Genomic DNA, 17,854 nt, shown 5'->3' with positions numbered 1-17,854 from the left:
GAGATGGCTTCAAAGGGTTTTCTGAAGCACATGTTCACTTGTTCTTAAAAATAAACTTGCTGAACTTGGGTGATCATTTTTGGATAATTGACTGGCAGATTGATTCCACCTGGTGATCTATTGGGCTTAACCTACGGAGCTTCCACACCTGTAATGCCCACTAAGTATTCAACTACTCGAGCACAACCATATCTCACACTATACCACCGGTCATCAGACCCTGTACCCGGTTCGTGTGCACTATCTGATAAATCAGATAAGGTGAAGAAGCTTACCGTTCAAACTCAATGATTATTCAATAAGTGGGAATTAACGTCACGCTCTGCGCTGTGCTTGTTCTCGATTGAATCATCCCTGGCCAAGAGATTTGCCGCGGATCTGAACCACTTTGATGAGACATACTAGTACTGGGACGCTGAGACTTCTAGCTACTAGTAGCAGCCTTTGTCTTCATCACGTATACAAGTGACGAGATTGCGAACATCTGATTCATCCGGCAGACTCGGATCTTGAAGCTTGAAGCTTGAAGTAGTACGTCTATTAATTGATACGCAGCACGCAGCAAGTACCAGTATGCGATATACTGCTCACTGAAACCTTCAATCGGACCGCAAGTTGCACCGAGAGGTCCACCTGGGGTCCTTGTTTCTAAGTATTTGTATCTAGTATAACAACAACGGTTCCCAAAAATATTGTTGACAGCAGTCCTCCAGCTCAAGCGGGTCAACCTCTAGTTACCAGCTTACCACCTTTGTAGTGTGTTCATCTGACATTAGTCAACATCTTATCAATCTGCGGTATAATTTTAAACATGGATTTCTCCTGGTCTAGTAAGTACCATCAACTGTAAATTTTCAAATTTGTGATCGTGACCCGCCCTACAATGTGTGTTAGCTCCTCTTCGCCGGAATGGTCAGACTATCTTGCCTCTCATCCCAAACGAAATATATCTTGAAATTTTTGAGCTCATTGCACCAACCGATCAGCCACTGAAAGAGGAATACGTCGAAACCCCTCGCACTCGTGTGCCGTTTTTTCTGCTCCGTCGCGTTACCCCGTGTCTTCGAACGTGTCACGTTCTCGGGGGATACCAACGGCAACAGGATGCAGGCTTCACGCAAGACGAAATGGGCCAGACAAATCGTAGCAAATACTGAGCCAGCCAAGTCAGTTGCACTATACGTCAAGGAGTGCACTTTCGAACTTTGGAACCTTAACAAGGAGGCGAAGTAGGCTCCTCTTTCCGTTTGCAACGTTATATTGCAAAGCAATGGCGCGCATGTCCAAGATTCAAAAAGTAGTCTTCTCTTCTTCTTTTGTGAAGAAGGATCATTGGGAAGCGCTAGCACAGTTGAAGCAGCTCGACGTCCTTGAGTTCTACCTTTGCTCATTCATAGAAGATCCGCCCGATAAAGAATTGACCGTTCGTAATGTTACGCTCTTTGGTTCTCCAACTACCTTCACCCTTCGGCCAATCGCAACTACTTCCATGCGCTCGCTCAATGCAAGTGATGTAGAGGCAGTCCTGAAGATAGTGGCCTTTCGTCAGCTTGCCATCGACAATTTGTTTCTCAATCAACGAATTTTCGACATGGAACCGCTACTTCAGGTGTTTGGGCATCTGCCTGGCCTCCAGAGCGTAACCTTTGGAGTCAACAAATACGCGTTGGCTTCGCCGCTCGTTGGCAAGCTTTCGCTGAAAAAGCTCTTCACTCGCTTGCATTCTTTTACTATAAATGGAGTTGGACTGTTTGTGCCACAGCATGACGTGGAGATGGTATGCTATCATCTCGCTTGTATTGCTACCTCCCCGGCTTATCTTCGTGGCAGCTGGTATCCGCTCTCTGTGATGGACCTGGTACCCTTCCTAGCTTGCAGGAACTCAATCTTTACTTCGTCACAGCCAGTGAATGGACGACGACGACGACAACGCTCGATATTGTCTCTGACCACTTGAACGGGACGATAATCCCAGCATTTCCCAATGTGAAGTGCATTAGTAGTGAGGCCAATTTCATACGCTTGGAAGAAGGTGACTGGAAAGTACACCACTCGAGTAGATTGTGTAAGATAACGTCGGGAGTTGGTAATTTCAAGTATGGTGTAGGGCAAGACATTTGCCTTTAAATATCCATTGCGCCCAGTTTAATCTTACAACCTTACAGTCTACACATAATTATTCAAACCATGCGAGGATGTCCCCCACTTGGACAATTGCTCCTTCCCTAATCCCTTTACCCAAGCTTTTCACTACCTTGCCAACATTTTCTTCTCCTGCAAGAATATTAATCTCGGTCTTCATCGCTTCGAGGATGACCAGAATGTCATCGGCAGATTGTATGACATCTCCAGGCTGGCATTTGATTTTCCAAATAGATGCTGATATGGAAGAAGTGACGCTTGTGCTACCAGGTCCCAAGTCTGCGGATGAGTGAGTTGAAATTATTTCGACATCCGAACCCTACTGCCTATACCTGTATCATCTACCAATACCGTGGGTGGAGCTTTCACCGCTTTCTGTGCCTGCCATTCACGCAACAGTTCGGTCTCACTTCACACCATCGCATGAAATCAATAGGTTGTAGCTCGTCGTTCAAGACCTCACTGACCGTGCTTCCTCTCTCGCTGTCCCTCTGCCTGTTTTCCGCTTAAATTCCGCAATCTCTTGTTGTATACTGTCGGTATGTGTGATGTACGCTGCCATGGAGAAGACCGCAGGCTCGATCTATCACCGCATTACAATTTCCACCCATAATTCACACCGTGAGAGGTCACTTGCCTTGAATTTGTATTGTCCCGCATTGAATTCCTGTTCAATCTTCGTGACGTGTCAGCTCAGAAATATCCCTCCAGCGAAACAGACATACCTCGAGATAGCGTTCCTCGCTGACGGGTTCGAAGAGGACCTCGAAAGATTGTTGTTAGTAAAGAAGCGAACAACGGACCTGCATCAACCAGGCACCTACCTTGGTCAAATGGCTGAAGCAGCCACGGTCGATCGGAGGCAAAATCAGGCCCCTTTCCCCAAGTTTGCCAAGCTGGAAGCGTGCGTCCAAACAGCTGGTATCCTCCAGGCGAGATGACCGGATAAATGGCAGCCACGGGACCAGCGATGCCGACCGCTCCCTGCAGCAATTTGACGTATCATCTATTTGATTTTTTCGGAACTAATAAAACTCACACTAGGGGTGTATGTTCGTGAAGGATTCATTTTCTGCCCGACTAGACGGCACCGTGGGTCGATCTGCTCTGTTATTAACATCAAAATCATTCCGTTGATATCGTCTTACTGGAACTAAGAAAGGACAGGCTAGATAAAATCCGACGCCAAAAACGAGCTTTGGATTGATTTAAGCGCCAAAATACAATGATGTTTGTTCATAAGGACACGTACCCAAGCTGAATCCATCAGTTTCTGAAGTGCCTCATCGGCACCACCCTCCAGACCATTATTTCGCGCGAGGTAATCGATGTTGCTTGGTAAATAAACAGCGCTATTTCTGGTTGTTCGCATGTATCGTTGCAAGGCATCACGACACCACTGATCGTCGAGCACGATCGGGAATGTGATCTTGCGCCCAGAGAACTGGAGGTCTAATGGGGAATCTGGTAATGAGCGTTCCGTGCTTAATAGGACAGCGAGTACGTCAGCCTGGGAGATAACTGAAGGATCATAATGGCACTGATAACAACTCCGATCAGACCGAGAACTTGTCGATAAAAGGAAACGCACCATCGTGGATCGAATGCATGGCGCAAATGTCCATATGCCTTTAATGTTCCTCTTACGCACTTCCGATTCCAGCGCGTGTACGCGCACTCGGAGAGCGAAGTCTAGATGCATCTCTCCGTATTCTACCAGAATAGCAGAGTCGCCAGCCTGATCTAGGCGTTAGATATGACGGTCACCAATGGCCGTAATGTAGTGAACGCACTTGTCGGAACGTTACAGCAGGTCTCGAACTTCCTGGTAGCCACTCATTCCTGTGCAGGATTCCGGATAATTCCCTACCTTCCAAAGCACTATCTATGAAGCTCGCATGTGGTTGAGATCCAGCGATAACGGCCTGCACGGCCTCAATCCATCTAAGCGAGGTTTTCATACAAGCTTGTGCATCCTGCCATGAAACCTTGCGAAAGGTCACCGTACTGCCAGGGCTCAATTGCCCCAGCTTCCACCTGTGGGTACCGATGAGCAGGACTCACCTGATTTGGAAAGTCACTTACCTTTCCGCAGTCGCGACGGTACACACGCAGACATACCCACCCATGTCTGGTCCTTCATTTGTTAAGATAACGGGCGTGTCTCCATTCACGTTAACCGTCCCTAACGCATATCCGTTATCTAGAATGTTGCTTGGGTGAGACCCTCCCTCGCCACCAGTGTTACGTGCCCAATCTATGCTTTGATCGCTCTCCAGCCGTATCCCCATTCTATTACTTGATGAACTGATGGTCCACTTGGTCGAGTAAAACTTGGCGTTTCCTTCTGGGGTCAAAATTACCGCATCATCATGTGGTCCAGCCAAAACTTTGATAACCCAATCTTGAGGATAGACCGGGATGAGGCTTTTGGGGAGTAAGAAGGCTATCGGATCTATTTCATCTTGCTCTGATGATGATTGCGAACCGAAGGAAAGTTGATCGCCAACTCTAAGCGATCTTCCCTGAGGGGATGGTGAGCAAAAACTAAATTCAACCAAATATAAAATTCGGAGCACCTGATAGCCTCCAAGGCCCATCGACGTCGACTTGGATCCAAGATATTGTGGCACTTCAGGGAAGCCACCTCTGATTGCCAGATATATTCTGAACCCAGGACCTGGGAGGACCGCAATATCGAGAATCGCATTTTCGGGGACAGCGAGGCGAGCCCACATGGAAACCTGTTCTCCGTTGATCTTCACAGTTGCTGACTTGCCAGTTATCGCTACAATAGCGAAACTGTGGAATTTCAGCTTGCATCCGGCGCCAGGGAGGACGACAATCTCTAATGCTTCCGTCTCCGGTGTATTGCCTAGCCAGTATGTTGGCTGCACTGAATGCCTGAGAATCCATGGGGCCGCTTCGCGGGATGCCTAGCCCGATACGCCTGCCGGGTAGATCTTGGATAGTCATTTCAATACCAGCTGATAGCACAGTGAATGCGCTTCAAAATAAACTAATCAGCACTGTGAGCCATTTGGGTCATATCCAACTGCGCGCACCTTGGGGAGAAATCAAAGTTGTCCAAAAACCGTGTTGTGGCCTTCCCTTCTTTGAAAATAGTGCTGTTACATATTGAAGCGAGGTAGGCCAGGTTGTTTGGCGGGCCAAAGACTTTGCAGGCTTTCAATACTTGAACCATTCTTGAAACTGCTTGTTCTCGTGTTGAACCAGTCACGATTAATTTACATAGTAAAGGGTCGAAAAACTGAGTTACTTCCGTTCCCGTCGACACCTGCAAAGTTTACATTTGAAGCTTTAGTGTTGGACACCAAGCGACATACATACCCAACTGTCAACGCGAAGCCAATCCTCTTTTGGGAATTCCACGAACTGTAGGATGCCTGGACTGGGTTTGAAGCCTTCTGAGGGGTTTTCACAATAGACTCTGGCTTCGATGGCGTGGATGCGAGACTCAGCAAGGTTCTTGTCGTAGATAGCTTGCATCATGCTTTGATTCGCACGATCAAGACCTCTCGCCTCAGACTGCTGTGCAATTCCTTGTGCTACCATCATTTCTACGAGGTCCAGGCCAGGATGTATAGCCTCTGTGATGGCGTGCTCGACCTGCATGCAATTAGAGGACGTGTTCCCCGACATTCATCACAACTCTACGCACCTGGATACGTGTATTCATTTCAAGAAAAAAAAACTCGCCCGACTCATCGTCCACAAGAAATTCCACCGTACCTGACTTGCAATAAGTAAAATACGACCAGCGATCATCATAGGCTGTCCAACCTGCGGATGCATATTTGATAGCTCTGCACAGCTTCACGGCTGCATCACATATATCTTCACGAAGATCTGCGAAATATCAACACAGGCTACTCCATCAACATTCTTAATAACTACCTGAATGACCCGTGACGAATGGACTTGGGGTCTCTTCCACGACCTTTTGATGTCTCCTTTGAACGCTGCATTCCCTCTCCCCCATGTGTACCACATCACCCAGTCCATTACCGAACACCTGTTATGCGGAAATGTAGCATAGCGTGAATTCGAGCTTCACGAATACTAACTTGGATTTCGATATGGCGTGCTGCAGGGTAGTATCGTTCAATGAAAACTCCCCCATTACGAAACATTGACTGGGGAATGTATATTCAGCTTCAACAAGCGCGTAAACCATCATACTTACAGTTGCCCTTTCTTGAGCACTGATAAAGCACTTGGAGAGATCGCTGCCGTTTTGACAAACAATAAGACCCATGCCTCCTCCCCCAGCTGTCGCTTTCAGAATCACAGGAAAACCAATCGTATTTGCTATGTTTAGGCCCTCATCGAGAGTGTTTACAAGTCCTTGAGACCCTGGAACGAGCTGCAAGCCAGCATTCGCAGCAAGACGCCGGCCTTCGTGTTTTAGACCCATGATCCGAATAACGTCTGGTTGGGGACCGAGCCAGATCATCTGGGCTGCCTCTACAGAAAGAGCAAATTCCTCATTCTCCGAGAGGAAACCATAACCTGGATGAACCATGGTAATCCGATACTGCTTGCATATCATAATGATGGTAGCACTGGATAAGTACAGCTTCGATTCTGATGCTAGTTGCTGTTGGTCGCTGGCGTAGTTCTGCAAATGAGCGGCTTCGTCTGCGATGGCGACGTGAGGGGAGAGGGCGTCTGACGAGGTGTAGATGGCTACTGTTGCTATACCCAGCCGCTGAGCAGTTCGAATGATTCGAACAGCAATCTCTCCTCTATTTGCAACTAATAGCTTGTGGCTAGCGTATTCACTATTGAGTGACATGTTAGTGGTAGTGTTGGAATGGGCTTCTCTTCGTACCATGATTCCAGGCATTGGTATATATATCAGCCTGTCAGAAGAGACGTCTGAATTGAGTCTGATAAGGGCCAAAGCCATGCACATCGTGACTGACATCATGTGTTCAAGTAGTATAGCTCCATAGAACGCTTGGCTCAAGTCTCTGTAAGTTTGGGTGTGAATTTTTGGTGTTATTCTTAGAAGCAGGGACCAAAATTAATTCTTACTAGTATAACTATACCGTGACCTACTACCAGTCGAACATCGTGGGCCTCGCAAAGGTCTCGCAGCAGTACTAAATGTCGATCGATGAGTCACATAGCCAAGCCGGGGAGAAAAACGACAAGGAGTGGCCACCAAACCTTTGCCACGGCTGTACGTATTGGTTGCAACTTGCTTGTACTCCGATCAATTTAACTTGATTGTTGCCTGTGGCCGGTACTTCGTCGCCGAGAGGCTCAAGTACTTCCAACTTTGATACTGAGAAGAGCCTCCGCCGCACTGCCGTCATTGATGGACAGTTATTAAGTTAATGCCCCAGTGTCAAGCCAACCATCTACCCTTTCCCCTCACGCACCTCAATACTGTGGGCACCACATAGACTGTCGACCATGCAGAGACTTGCATGGGTTGCCCCCTTACTTCTATATCATGCAGTTGTTGTTTTAGCAGCTGGTAACACGACATGTCTTAGCAGTCAACTGGATTGGTACACAACCGCGGTTGGTGAAACACCTTGTAAGTCCATACAACATTTGGAGTGATTCCGATGGCAAATTACCAATAAGTTAGGCACGACATACCAGCGGCTTCGACAAATATGCAACAGTGCTTGTGGGTGTCTCCAAGCCTTTCTTTGGCATGCACTGACACGCATGACAAACAGATTTGGTGGGCAATTTCAACCCAACCACCCCCGGTGACCGTTGCGATGATCAAGTTTGTAGGTCCTTTCTCATCGCGCCAATCCACTACGTTCGCTGAACTAATGATTAGCGGATTGCTGCTGCAATTCTGTTGCATTTGTGTTGAGCATGCTCTGCATGAAGTAATTCATATTCTTCTTTTTCATGGCCCGCTAATAACAGTTATCCAAACATGTAGTTGCCAGGAAGATGCTGTTGCAGGCAATGTAGCTGGAATTGATGCAGGTAATACGAGTTAAATCTGTTTCAACACAACGACTCACTTGTTCTGCAGCTCCTGGAACATACACTACTTACCTTGCTACCTGTGGTACTAGCACCAATTACTCGTGAGTAAACTGAGAATGAAGGCAAGGCACCCACTCACAATACCGCGTGGTATAATTTAGGCTTCCAGTAGATATTCAACAGGCTGTGTGCAATGAGAACATCAAGATCGATAACTTCATATACAATAGAACCTTTTGGTCTGATGGATCTTGGTAAGTCTATTTAACGCACACAGTACTTTTCTGACCCTGAGCTAGGTTCTAGTGAGTCAAATATCGAAGGAGACAGTAGTTCGTTCCTCACGATAGCCTAGTCGATGGACAGCGGATTATGCAGTAGAACAGCAGGCGATAAACAACAACAATACTTTCACGGTTTGCCCGAACCAAGTCTCACCTTCAGCATCCCTCCCCACATCTACAACGGCCCCTACCGCAGGTGGCTCTCCCACTATCACTAGTATTTTTTCTGCAGCATTGCATTCCAGCTCTGGGAATGCTAATTCAGCGGCTTCGTCTACTTCTACTTCACGGACAGCCATCATCGGTGGTGCAGTGGGTGGCGCCGCGCTCGCCATAATTGCAGTGCTCGGTGGTGTTTACTGTTACAGACGAAGTAAACGGCCTCGCATGATCCAGGATACGCCATCCGTGTTTCTGGGACAATCATATGGTGTCCAGCCTGTCTATGGAGCGTCCTTTACGGATGCTGAACCAGGTGCTTGTACTCTTCATGTGTTCACTCACGCACTCACAACATTCCCTAGTAGCCACTCAAAGATACAGCAGTTCAAGTCCTGTCCGGCGCCATCACGAGTCTAGGGAGTCTTCTCTCCCGGTGGTACATTCTTTGAGCCCCGAACGGGTCCAGTCCTTGAACCCGTCAATTGGCCCATCATATCTTGGGAATGACGATTTCTCTGAAGTGGTGCCATACATTCGAGAAGATGATGCCGGCACGTTGATTCCCCCCCATGACGCGCCTGCAGAAAGGCTTCCGCCTGCGTATAATTCATCTTGGGTGTCTAGAAATGCGCGGCCAAGCAACTCAGACCCTGGTGAAGGTAGCTTTGCTTCGTGATGTTATACTCATTATACTCACCATGCAGTCATATAGATCAAGTACTATTAGACCAAACTGTTCAGACTGTGTGGCCGAACGATGAAACACGCCGGGAAAGTACAACAGGGGTTCCGCAAGAGAAAATAGCATCCAGGTGGAGTAGTGATAGCTGAGCAAATGAGGTGTAACACTATGCATTGATGTTGTTCATCGTTCCGGACATAGTCACAGTTGCTCATGTGATGCTTATATACGACAGCTCGCATGTCATTGATACAGATGAGAACCAATTTTATCTTGTGTTGTCTACTTCACACTGTCGTGGGCGCAGCCACCAGCATGTGCAACCGCGGGCCGAGGTCTTCGGGACTCATAAGGTCACCTGCTTTTAATTATTGGCAGTACTTTCAGGATATCCAGCTTATCGGCGACATTGTCTTCAAGTTGCCATTTGCCCTCAGTGAACGCTGGCTTTACGGACGGACACTACGCGAAACATATATACGATGAGCAAACCATTGAAAGCTACCGTAAACTGTGATATGGGGGAGGTAGGTCATGTCATTATAAGTAGCCGTTCATCACGTCAACATTACACAAGGGCTTCTCGCTGTACACTATGGTATGCATTGCAGGATAAACATCGTCTCATTTGTTTCAAGAGAGTACCAAACAGGGAGACGACGAAGGTCTTATGAAGACAATCCATTTGGCAAATGTCGCCTGTGGATTTCATGCTTCGTTGAGTCCCGCTTATCAACTTTGGCCACTTATTTGTGTTAACAAATCTTCTCAGCGACTTCTCAGTCATGAACAAGACAGTTGCACTCGCTAAGTCCAACAACGTCCTCGTTGGGGCCCACCCTTCCTTGCCTGATTTACAAGGTTTTGGGCGTCGCGAGATGGCAATTGAGCCGGTGAGCAATATCATCAGTCAATGTAAATGCATTAAAACGTTCACGACTTGGCAGGACGAGTTAGAGTCCTGCTTCATCTATCAGGTAGGTGCATTGGACGGGTTTTTGAAACGCTACGGCCTTCCAATGAATCACGTACGGTTTTCCATATCGATTTCCACGGTCCAGTGGCTGAGATAGCCATAGATAAAACCCCACGGCTCTGTCTATGGTCAGACAGCACGCTCTATCGACCTTGCACGGGCAGTCGTTGGTGTCACAAAAATCTTCAAATCTAGCGCGGCCAGTCCTCAAGGTGTAGCATTTATGGGGCTTGCTGGAACAGCTCATCAACAAGCTGCAGAAGAACTGGGCGTGCCGTTCATTGCAGGTTAGTCACTGCTGTACTGATTTGCATGACTGAGTAACGAGAAAAGTTTAGAGTGGTTTGCTGACCTTGATTACAATGATGAGGGGAAATTGTTGATAACGAAGTTAGTTCATCTGCTATTGCTTGCTACTTTGATTCACCTGTGTCTTGGACTCCAGGAAGCATGATCCAGTACCCATTGAAGTCGTGCGCCAACGAGTAAATGCCTCCCTTGGCCTATGGCAGTCGCAGCGTTCAGCCTCTCATTCATATCCTTTCTCATCTCGCAGGTAACAAATCTTCTGAGGTTCCATAAAGTTTCTACGGTCGGAGGCAAGTTGCTCGACATCGGAGCAAATGTCGCCGAGGTCTCCATATGCTGCCATTCTGATACTCCAGTGGGCACCTCTTCTTGTAATCGAGCATTTGATTTAAAGCTGATGTGACTGGCTTTAGGGTGCGGTGGAAATCGCTCGAGCAGTGAAAGCTTTGGTAGACGAAAGCAACAGAGAAGCCGGTTATGTGTGAACGGAGGAATCTAGTGAACGAGTGCGAGGGGTTCCAGTCACTGAAGACTATCATGTAGTGCAGGTTGTAAGCTTTCGAAGATGAATCAAACCCCAACAGTATCATTCCAAATAGTTTGTTCTGATCGAGCGAGCTGTTGGATGTTATCGTCAGCCATCCAAGTCTCCATCTGAAGTGACTTGCTCCTCCAACTAACCCGGAGTAGCGCAAACGGGAGCTGGATGTAACCACCAGTATCGTCAGGTCTAAGCGGATTTTCATTCGCATCTTCGTCCTGGAGCAGAACAGCAGGAAATTAGCCTTGGACATCGCGGCAGAACTGCACGCGCTCAGATAGGCTTAGATATCCTTGGTAACTCTGCGAAGTAATCGCGGGAAAAACGTTTCCCAGTTGCCTTCCATCTTGAAGGAGGTCTACAAATTTTCAAAAGCAAAGGTGGTAGTAGTTTGAACTTTGAAGAACTTGAAGCTGGGATGAGCCCTATGGGATAATTGTCATGGCGTACCATTGATTCAGCTCGGCTATCAGTGATCACAGGTAAGTACTATGAATCTGATATACTTGCATGATTCTGATCATATGAACAAGCTTGAAGCTTGAAGGCCGGATGTTGACTCTGCTACGTTAGCCTACGTATGATGCCAGCAGTGTGTGAACACGAGTGTCACACATCAAAGGCTCGGAAGAGCTTCGGAGATTCATAACCGAAATCATGTTCGCTTTCTTCCCAGCTGATGTCCAGCGGGTTTTATTGGCACTATCAAGCCTCAGCGCTCAGCTTTGGCAAGGCTAGAAGGCTCGGATTAGGAACTTGGCACGTTAGCAATTTCTGCTACCTGGTGGGCGTTTATATTTGTTTTACTAGTTGTGAGTCGAGTCGAGTCATTGACTGAGTTGTAGGGTTCGAGACTTGTTTGGAACTGTGTGGACGTCACATGATCCATCAAAATATCTTCTGTTATTGATTAATATTGAACAGTGAATATTTGAATCGCAACGCAATATCGATGATAACGAAACGAAACAATCTGACGACGAATTATTTGCTCAAGGATAGTTTCTCTCAGGCCCGGGAGAAATGCCGTCTAAGACAAGTGACTAGCATTAAAGATGAACCATGCTTACACTACTACACTCGTGCACCTGGCAATAGATCTTCCGGCCAGAGATGGTCTATATGCGATTCCACAAACTTGTCGATGTGCATCCAAGTGAATCTGATCATCGCAGAGGGAGAAATGTCCATCACAATTCACGATGCCCGCTATGCTGCGGCATCGGCGAATTTGGGGGTGTAGGATGACCTGGTTTAAATCCGGTTTCCGAGGGAATGGATGGTAATACGCGAAGCCAAGGCTGCCAAGTGTCGAGTCGCAAGATGGGCTAGAAAGTGACGCAGGCGACTCACTATTGGGGATACGCGTGTCGAGCTGACGTGGGACACTCATTTAGGAAGAAGTTCATATTTGACGCGGACAAGCGTTATCAGGCATTATTTCTCCTGTTATCTTCGCGAGCTGTTCCTCTTGTTCAACAGATTTGATTATTGCATCTTGACAAGACTTGGCACTTGCTTTATGTGAGGCACCGTTCCCATACATGACATCTTGGATCAGTCAGTGCTTGACTAACTCACTATTTTTGGTCAGCACTGACCGGAAGTGCCGACTCTTGAAAACCCTTCAAGCCTTCAGTATACAGGTCTCACGTTGAGCTCACTCGCTTGACATAGTTAGCTTCCTTCGCGAAGTTCGCGTCAACGTTTCAACTCCGGTAGGAAGAGGCTGGCTTCCGTGTAAACTGTGCGTATAACATTCATAAGCAGAGTCACAGGCACGCCATAATAGCCAGCTCTTTCCTTATCTTTACTCCTTCAGATCTAAATCATGGTTGAAACAGTTACACTCTCTGATGGTGAGTTTTCGTTATCATTGGTTCACGTAGTATCTTATCAATGCAAATCGTTTAGGCCATACCATGCCCGCTATTGGGCTCGGTGTCTACTTAAACGATGAATGCGCGGAAGCTTGCAGGGTTGCCCTTCAAAATGGTTACCGGTAGGATTGCACATCAGTCAAAGTTTCAAAACTCAATTAGATCATTAGAATGATTGATAGTGCACGGTACTACAAGAATGAAGTTCAAGTTGGTGTTGGGGTAGGGAAAAGTGGTGTTAAGCGCGAAGACGTTTTTATCAGTGAGGATAAGCTCCTGGACATTAACCTCTCACCTACCTGGTCCCCTTTATTATGGTAGCTTCGAAGGTCTACCATCCGGATTACACCTACGATGGCACGGCGGCTGCTTTGAAAGAATCGATCGCGAACCTTGGATCTTGTAAGTCTTACCTTCCTCATAATTTATGTAGCTTACAAGACAGGTACTAGCGTATTATGATTTATACCTGACCCACAGCGCTCTTGGAGGTAAGGACGCACGTCTTGCCGCATACAGAGCTCTTTTGGACGGTAAGGCGAGCGGGATGATCAAATCTATCGGCGTCTCCAATTAGTAGGTATCATCACTCACAGATACCCTCTCGACTGACGGTTACACAGTTCGGCAAAGCACATAGAAGAGATTCGTGAGGCTGGTCTAGAAATTCCCGTCGTGAACCAAATAGAGGCGAGCATTACCACGATTGGCTCACACAACCATTACGAGGAAGCTGAAATTGTCACCAGTTACATCCATTCTGCCAGCAAAAACCCATCGTCGAATATTGTAGGAAGAACGGCATCGTTGTCCAGGCCTACTCCCCTCTTGTGTGTGGTGCTCTCGACAACCCCGTCATCCAGGAGCTCTCTACAAAGGTGACTGTATACTATATCTGCTTGCGTCATGATGTTTGATGTGTTGTAGTACTTCAAGGATCCTGCTCAAATTCTTGTCAGGTGGTCTTTGCAACGAGGGTAAGCGGCGCGATTGGCATTTGCCTATATTCTTATTTGATTTGATTATACCCAGATTTGTGCCTTTGCCCAAATCCTCGCAGCCCGAGCGTATCATATCCAACGGCCAAGTATTTGGTTGGGAAATCGAACCTACGGACATGGCAAAGCTTGACGCGTTGGACCGCGGGAAGGAGGGCGCAGTTACCTGGAATCCAGTCGACGTCGATTAAGGAGTCTAGTCAGCCGCCTCAGGGCTGCATCCTTGTGCAAATATAGATATTCCCTCTTGTTGACCTCCTGTTGACCTCTGTCGTTGTTAATATAGTGGTCATTGTGTTTTTCTGCTAGGTGCTCGAACGTTATTATATTACATGCTCGTGAACAAAGCAGTGTTCTTTAGTACTGGGACATTGCTACCTGAAACGGAAGTCTAACAGACGAGTAACCCCCTCGCAGCAATCAAATATTGTTGCCGAAAGTCATGAGTCTCCGGCGAATGTCTGATAGGCGTTGTTTTCTTGTCGAGAGTGATGCTCGTTTCTGAGCAACAGAAGGGTCTTCGCTGACCAACTCGTTCATACGCTCAGAGAAATTATGCCCAGATGCAACATCGGTGAGCAAGCTCGTGAAAAGGCTCTGCGACAGTTGTTCCGCCAGGGCATGGTGGAGGGCATGCTCGATCGTCAGAGGAATATTGTCAATAATGCGCTGCTCGGAGAATAAACAAGTTGGAGCGCAGATGATAAATGAGACTCACCTTGTAGGCAACGTGATAGTAAGCTCGAACATCAGCCATCACAATTAACTCTTTCTCGCGCGAGTCAGGAGGTAACAGACGTGCAAGATCTGATACGCTAAGATTTGTATACCCCGCCTCCGCAAGAGCTCTCAAAGCTTTGTCCTGGGGAGTCTCCGACCTTTCCGCAACAGCTCTCAAAACTTCGAACTGGGGAAGCTCCGACGCCATGTGGGGGTGATAATATTCACATTCCTCTTCCTGGGCATAGGCCACGTTACAAACCTCATATGGCTTGTGATCAACTTTGTATTTATGAGGTTGATTCCGAGCCGCCTTATAGTAGGCCAGCCATTTTTCCCCGAGTGTTTGAAGATAATGCGTGTTCTGAGTATAGTATGGAGTATTTTCCAAATCCAAAGCTTTTTTGACAGCTTCTTTGGCGAGCGCCTTGCAGGTATCAACCTGAGTCCTAATCAAATCGCTAATATCAAAGACACTTGAGCGAATGGAACGGTCGTGAGGAGTCCACACTTACCCAACATAACCCTCGAGAACTTTGAAGCGTCCAAAATGGATGCCAATGAGTGTGTCAATGACTTGATCGAGCACATCATTGACGCCGGCGAGACAGCGCTCAGACGGAGCAACCCATAGTTTGATGAATTGAGCGATGAGGTTTGCTTTTGCCTGATATGGTACGTTGTTCGGAAGCTCCCATCCAATTGCCCTTCATGAATGATTGAGCTACCGTCCAGCTACTAGAGAAAAACACAGAAACATACTCATGGATGACTTTGCTGATCTCATATATACCCATCGTTTTCACTCCAGGATCTCGTTCAGTAAGAGTCATCTTCCCCTCGGTATCATCCAGTGGAACATAATCTTCCGGCTTTTCGAAAGGCCTAAAGTCGGGAGCAGTGCCACGTATATCCCTCTTAAAGATAGCATAGAGAGCACGATTCCGCTGCGCAAGACGCTTGTCTTCGTGACTGCCGTTCACATAACTCTTGAAGACGTCGCAGAATGCATTAACACGTCCCAAAACCTCGATCTGTGGGTCATTTGCAAGTGGCGGGGGTAATGCATCGAATTCCTTGTTACATTGGGCAAGGAGCTTGTCGATATCTTCTCTGAGGCGTGGTAAACTATAAACAATGTGAGTTCTGTTATAGCGAGCGAGCTAGAAGGTCCACGTACGCTTCCTCGATCAGCTGGATGAGCAGTCGGCTGACATCGGAGACAAATCCTGGAATTCCGAACCGATGACGGTCGGTCACACCATTCCAGGGAGATGTTGTATCGAAATATTCAGCAGCACGCCTTTGCAATTCAGCACGAGACAGGCGTTGCGAGCGTTCGGCATCGTCAGGAAGACGCACACAGTAAAAGCCGTGCCTCAATTTGTGATCCTCCGAACGGCCCTCGATGATTTCTACCCATCTTCTGCGCTGGTTGATAGCACCGAAACCGAGCGTGTCAGGTTTAGTAAGGACACCTGAACAGATTTGAGTCGTTTAATCATATTGCAATATGAGCGACATACCAATTGTTCGCTTTCCGTCAGGGTCTGCGGCCCTGGCAAGGCTCATGGATTGTTGATTTTCCATGTCATCTAGGAGGGCGCGTATCGATTCGGTTACAAAGGAGTTCGCAATTTATACACGTACCACTCATGGGAATGGTAGTCAATATGATGGTGTTCTTTTTCTGGGTGTAATGTTCCACCAAACCTTTCACGAGGGCAACGGTCTCGGCTTCTTCATTTTGAATTAAACCTTCATTACACATCAGATGTATTATCTCAATCCAGCTCAGCGTATACTTACCCGGTAGATCGTAGAAGGACAGGTCTGTCGCATCGGGGTCTTCAATGGAGACGCATACCACGTTTCGGGAGAACTTTAGCATATTCTTTGCGCTCCTGAGTTCCTCGATGGTCTTCGTGTGGAAACTCGAAGCAGAGACATTCGGGTTGAGAATGGCTGACTGGGCACGACGCAGCCAAACCTCAACTTCATTTCTGTCGGTAATCGTTTTTTGGCCAAAGGGCACCGTATTAGTCTTTGGCATATCTTGACCGTTACTATCGAAGCTCATCCGTAGAGTTATAGAGCAAGACCACGACGTGGCGTGACTAGACATTGTACATTCCATGGGGCATCTGAATAGAGTAGCGTGAGCATCCTATGCAGTGACCGATGGTGGTAGGGTCACCTTGTACATGTCCCGCTGTCCCTCGGGACATTGATCTTTATCATAAGGGGAAAAATGAGTCAAGGGACAAAAGGACAAACTGTCTGCCGACGTACCCCACTGACGGCTTCGACGAGTGAGCTTTTTCCCGCTGAAGTATTAGTATTTGGTTGAGTACAGCTGCGGTTGCAAGAGGAGGCGACCACAAACCTGATTGTCCACCGATGACGACTACGGATGGTAAGTCGATGAGCGCCTCAGCACTGTGAGAGGTCGCATGAACAAGCTGTATAGTCAGATCCACAAACACCCACCCCATAGATTTGAGGTCAGCCATCATTTTCATGAGCTCTCTACGCCTCTGGGCATAGTCAGTGGATGATATGTCAACCCCCGTATCTGGAGGGCTGACAGAACCAGACAGTGAAGGGAGAGATGTAATATCAGGAGACGTATCGCCTGACGATGTGGTTTGTCTGCGTTTATTGAGAAATCCGTTCATGGTAGTGGATTGGGTCTGGGAAGTGTGTTGCACACAACATCTGAATGACCTCTGTTTTTATGCCTCGGCGCCTTCTTGGAGATGCCTATCGAAGCACAGTGTGTATAACGTTCAGGGTAAGCCACTCACAGGTATTGGAGAAAGCGCTGAGAAATGTCGCCCGCCGTGCACAGGAAGCACCAGCACATGATCATCTGATGGTGACATTATTGTTCCTTATTGCAATGAAGTAACCATCATAATACTCATATGTGCTAACCAGAAGAGATCTGCGACGACTCATTCGGACAAGTTGTGTTGTTCTGATATCAGAGCCTGTGCATACACAGCAAGGAAGTGACGAGAATTGCCGGCAAAAGGTCACGTAGTAAATTATACAGGAAGTTCATGTCTATGTTTGGGACTCCCGGCCGCGGCCGTCGTTCTAACTTCTGAAGCCAGGTCAAAACAGTGAAACTAACATTTGCAGACGGAGAACATCATCAGCTACCAAC

General features: G+C 47.4%; 6 protein-coding genes across 6 annotated transcripts; 4 read left to right on the top strand and 2 right to left on the bottom strand.

Moving 5' to 3' along the window:
• Positions 1–1,270: 1,270 nt before the first annotated feature.
• Positions 1,271–2,127, top strand: F5147DRAFT_770782 (uncharacterized protein; the record flags this gene model as incomplete). Its single annotated transcript, XM_041441175.1, has 2 exons — positions 1,271–1,777; positions 1,831–2,127. 2 exons carry the CDS (start codon positions 1,271–1,273, stop codon positions 2,125–2,127), a joined length of 804 nt encoding a protein of 267 aa, XP_041295956.1.
• A 49-nt stretch (positions 2,128–2,176) lies between these two features.
• On the bottom strand, positions 2,177–6,961 carry F5147DRAFT_770781 (allophanate hydrolase subunit 2-domain-containing protein; the record flags this gene model as incomplete). Its single annotated transcript, XM_041441174.1, has 20 exons — positions 2,177–2,421; positions 2,475–2,551; positions 2,610–2,725; positions 2,776–2,809; positions 2,868–2,886; positions 2,967–3,126; positions 3,182–3,244; positions 3,291–3,338; positions 3,395–3,682; positions 3,734–3,880; positions 3,936–4,179; positions 4,228–4,667; positions 4,722–5,038; positions 5,091–5,149; positions 5,208–5,440; positions 5,494–5,772; positions 5,825–6,012; positions 6,061–6,178; positions 6,231–6,299; positions 6,350–6,961. 20 exons carry the CDS (start codon positions 6,959–6,961, stop codon positions 2,177–2,179), a joined length of 3,756 nt encoding a protein of 1,251 aa, XP_041295955.1.
• A 129-nt stretch (positions 6,962–7,090) lies between these two features.
• Positions 7,091–9,521, top strand: F5147DRAFT_681746 (uncharacterized protein). Its single transcript, XM_041436398.1, has 10 exons — positions 7,091–7,714; positions 7,769–7,810; positions 7,863–7,919; positions 7,973–8,024; positions 8,081–8,127; positions 8,177–8,231; positions 8,292–8,384; positions 8,486–8,889; positions 8,939–9,235; positions 9,289–9,521. The coding sequence occupies exons 1-10, from the start codon at positions 7,588–7,590 to the stop codon at positions 9,405–9,407; spliced, it is 1,293 nt and encodes a 430-aa protein (XP_041295954.1). The 5' UTR covers positions 7,091–7,587; the 3' UTR covers positions 9,408–9,521.
• Positions 9,522–9,595: 74 nt separating this feature from the next.
• Positions 9,596–11,454, top strand: F5147DRAFT_681743 (lamb YcsF family protein). Its single transcript, XM_041436397.1, has 11 exons — positions 9,596–9,785; positions 9,836–9,856; positions 9,911–9,975; positions 10,031–10,151; positions 10,206–10,286; positions 10,338–10,521; positions 10,573–10,624; positions 10,680–10,719; positions 10,791–10,898; positions 10,957–11,161; positions 11,225–11,454. The coding sequence occupies exons 1-10, from the start codon at positions 9,741–9,743 to the stop codon at positions 11,026–11,028; spliced, it is 789 nt and encodes a 262-aa protein (XP_041295953.1). The 5' UTR covers positions 9,596–9,740; the 3' UTR covers positions 11,029–11,161; positions 11,225–11,454.
• A 1,552-nt stretch (positions 11,455–13,006) lies between these two features.
• F5147DRAFT_571538 (NADP-dependent oxidoreductase domain-containing protein) lies at positions 13,007–14,153 on the top strand (the record flags this gene model as incomplete). Its single annotated transcript, XM_041431052.1, has 8 exons — positions 13,007–13,086; positions 13,135–13,226; positions 13,286–13,366; positions 13,417–13,540; positions 13,588–13,639; positions 13,714–13,842; positions 13,892–13,941; positions 13,997–14,153. 8 exons carry the CDS (start codon positions 13,007–13,009, stop codon positions 14,151–14,153), a joined length of 765 nt encoding a protein of 254 aa, XP_041295952.1.
• Positions 14,154–14,288: 135 nt separating this feature from the next.
• F5147DRAFT_681724 (P-loop containing nucleoside triphosphate hydrolase protein) lies at positions 14,289–17,577 on the bottom strand. Its single transcript, XM_041436396.1, has 12 exons — positions 17,173–17,577; positions 17,069–17,121; positions 16,975–17,009; positions 16,880–16,914; positions 16,492–16,826; positions 16,333–16,440; positions 16,209–16,277; positions 15,863–16,160; positions 15,445–15,810; positions 15,198–15,389; positions 14,681–15,143; positions 14,289–14,631 (listed from the first exon to the last, which is right to left on the bottom strand). The coding sequence occupies exons 1-12, from the start codon at positions 17,358–17,360 to the stop codon at positions 14,383–14,385; spliced, it is 2,391 nt and encodes a 796-aa protein (XP_041295951.1). The 5' UTR covers positions 17,361–17,577; the 3' UTR covers positions 14,289–14,382.
• Positions 17,578–17,854: the final 277 nt, after the last annotated feature.

Source organism: Suillus discolor (assembly GCF_016758755.1).
Source record: "Suillus discolor strain FC423 chromosome Unknown F5147scaffold_12, whole genome shotgun sequence".
NCBI lineage: Eukaryota > Fungi > Basidiomycota > Agaricomycetes > Boletales > Suillaceae > Suillus > Suillus discolor.
Note: the sequence above shows the minus strand (reverse complement) of the source record. Positions and strands in the feature narration are given on the sequence as shown.

Excerpts from the sequence above, each read along its gene's own strand:
- F5147DRAFT_681724 (XM_041436396.1), bottom strand. The coding sequence starts at position 17,360 with ATGAACGGATTTCTCAATAAACGCAGACAAACCACATCGTCAGGCGAT. Across the intron at positions 16,161-16,208 it reads TGACGGAAAGCGAACAATTG|GTGTCCTTACTAAACCTGAC; the intron begins GTATGTCGCTCA and ends AAATCTGTTCAG. Across the intron at positions 15,144-15,197 it reads GTTCTCGAGGGTTATGTTGG|CGATTTGATTAGGACTCAGG; the intron begins GTAAGTGTGGAC and ends CTTTGATATTAG.
- F5147DRAFT_681743 (XM_041436397.1), top strand. The coding sequence starts at position 9,741 with ATGAGCAAACCATTGAAAGCTACCGTAAACTGTGATATGGGGGAG. Across the intron at positions 10,152-10,205 it reads GCGAGATGGCAATTGAGCCG|GACGAGTTAGAGTCCTGCTT; the intron begins GTGAGCAATATC and ends ACGACTTGGCAG. Across the intron at positions 10,720-10,790 it reads TTGAAGTCGTGCGCCAACGA|GTAACAAATCTTCTGAGGTT; the intron begins GTAAATGCCTCC and ends CTCATCTCGCAG.
- F5147DRAFT_681746 (XM_041436398.1), top strand. The coding sequence starts at position 7,588 with ATGCAGAGACTTGCATGGGTTGCCCCCTTACTTCTATATCATGCAGTT. Across the intron at positions 7,811-7,862 it reads ACAAATATGCAACAGTGCTT|ATTTGGTGGGCAATTTCAAC; the intron begins GTGGGTGTCTCC and ends CATGACAAACAG. Across the intron at positions 9,236-9,288 it reads CAACTCAGACCCTGGTGAAG|ATCAAGTACTATTAGACCAA; the intron begins GTAGCTTTGCTT and ends GCAGTCATATAG.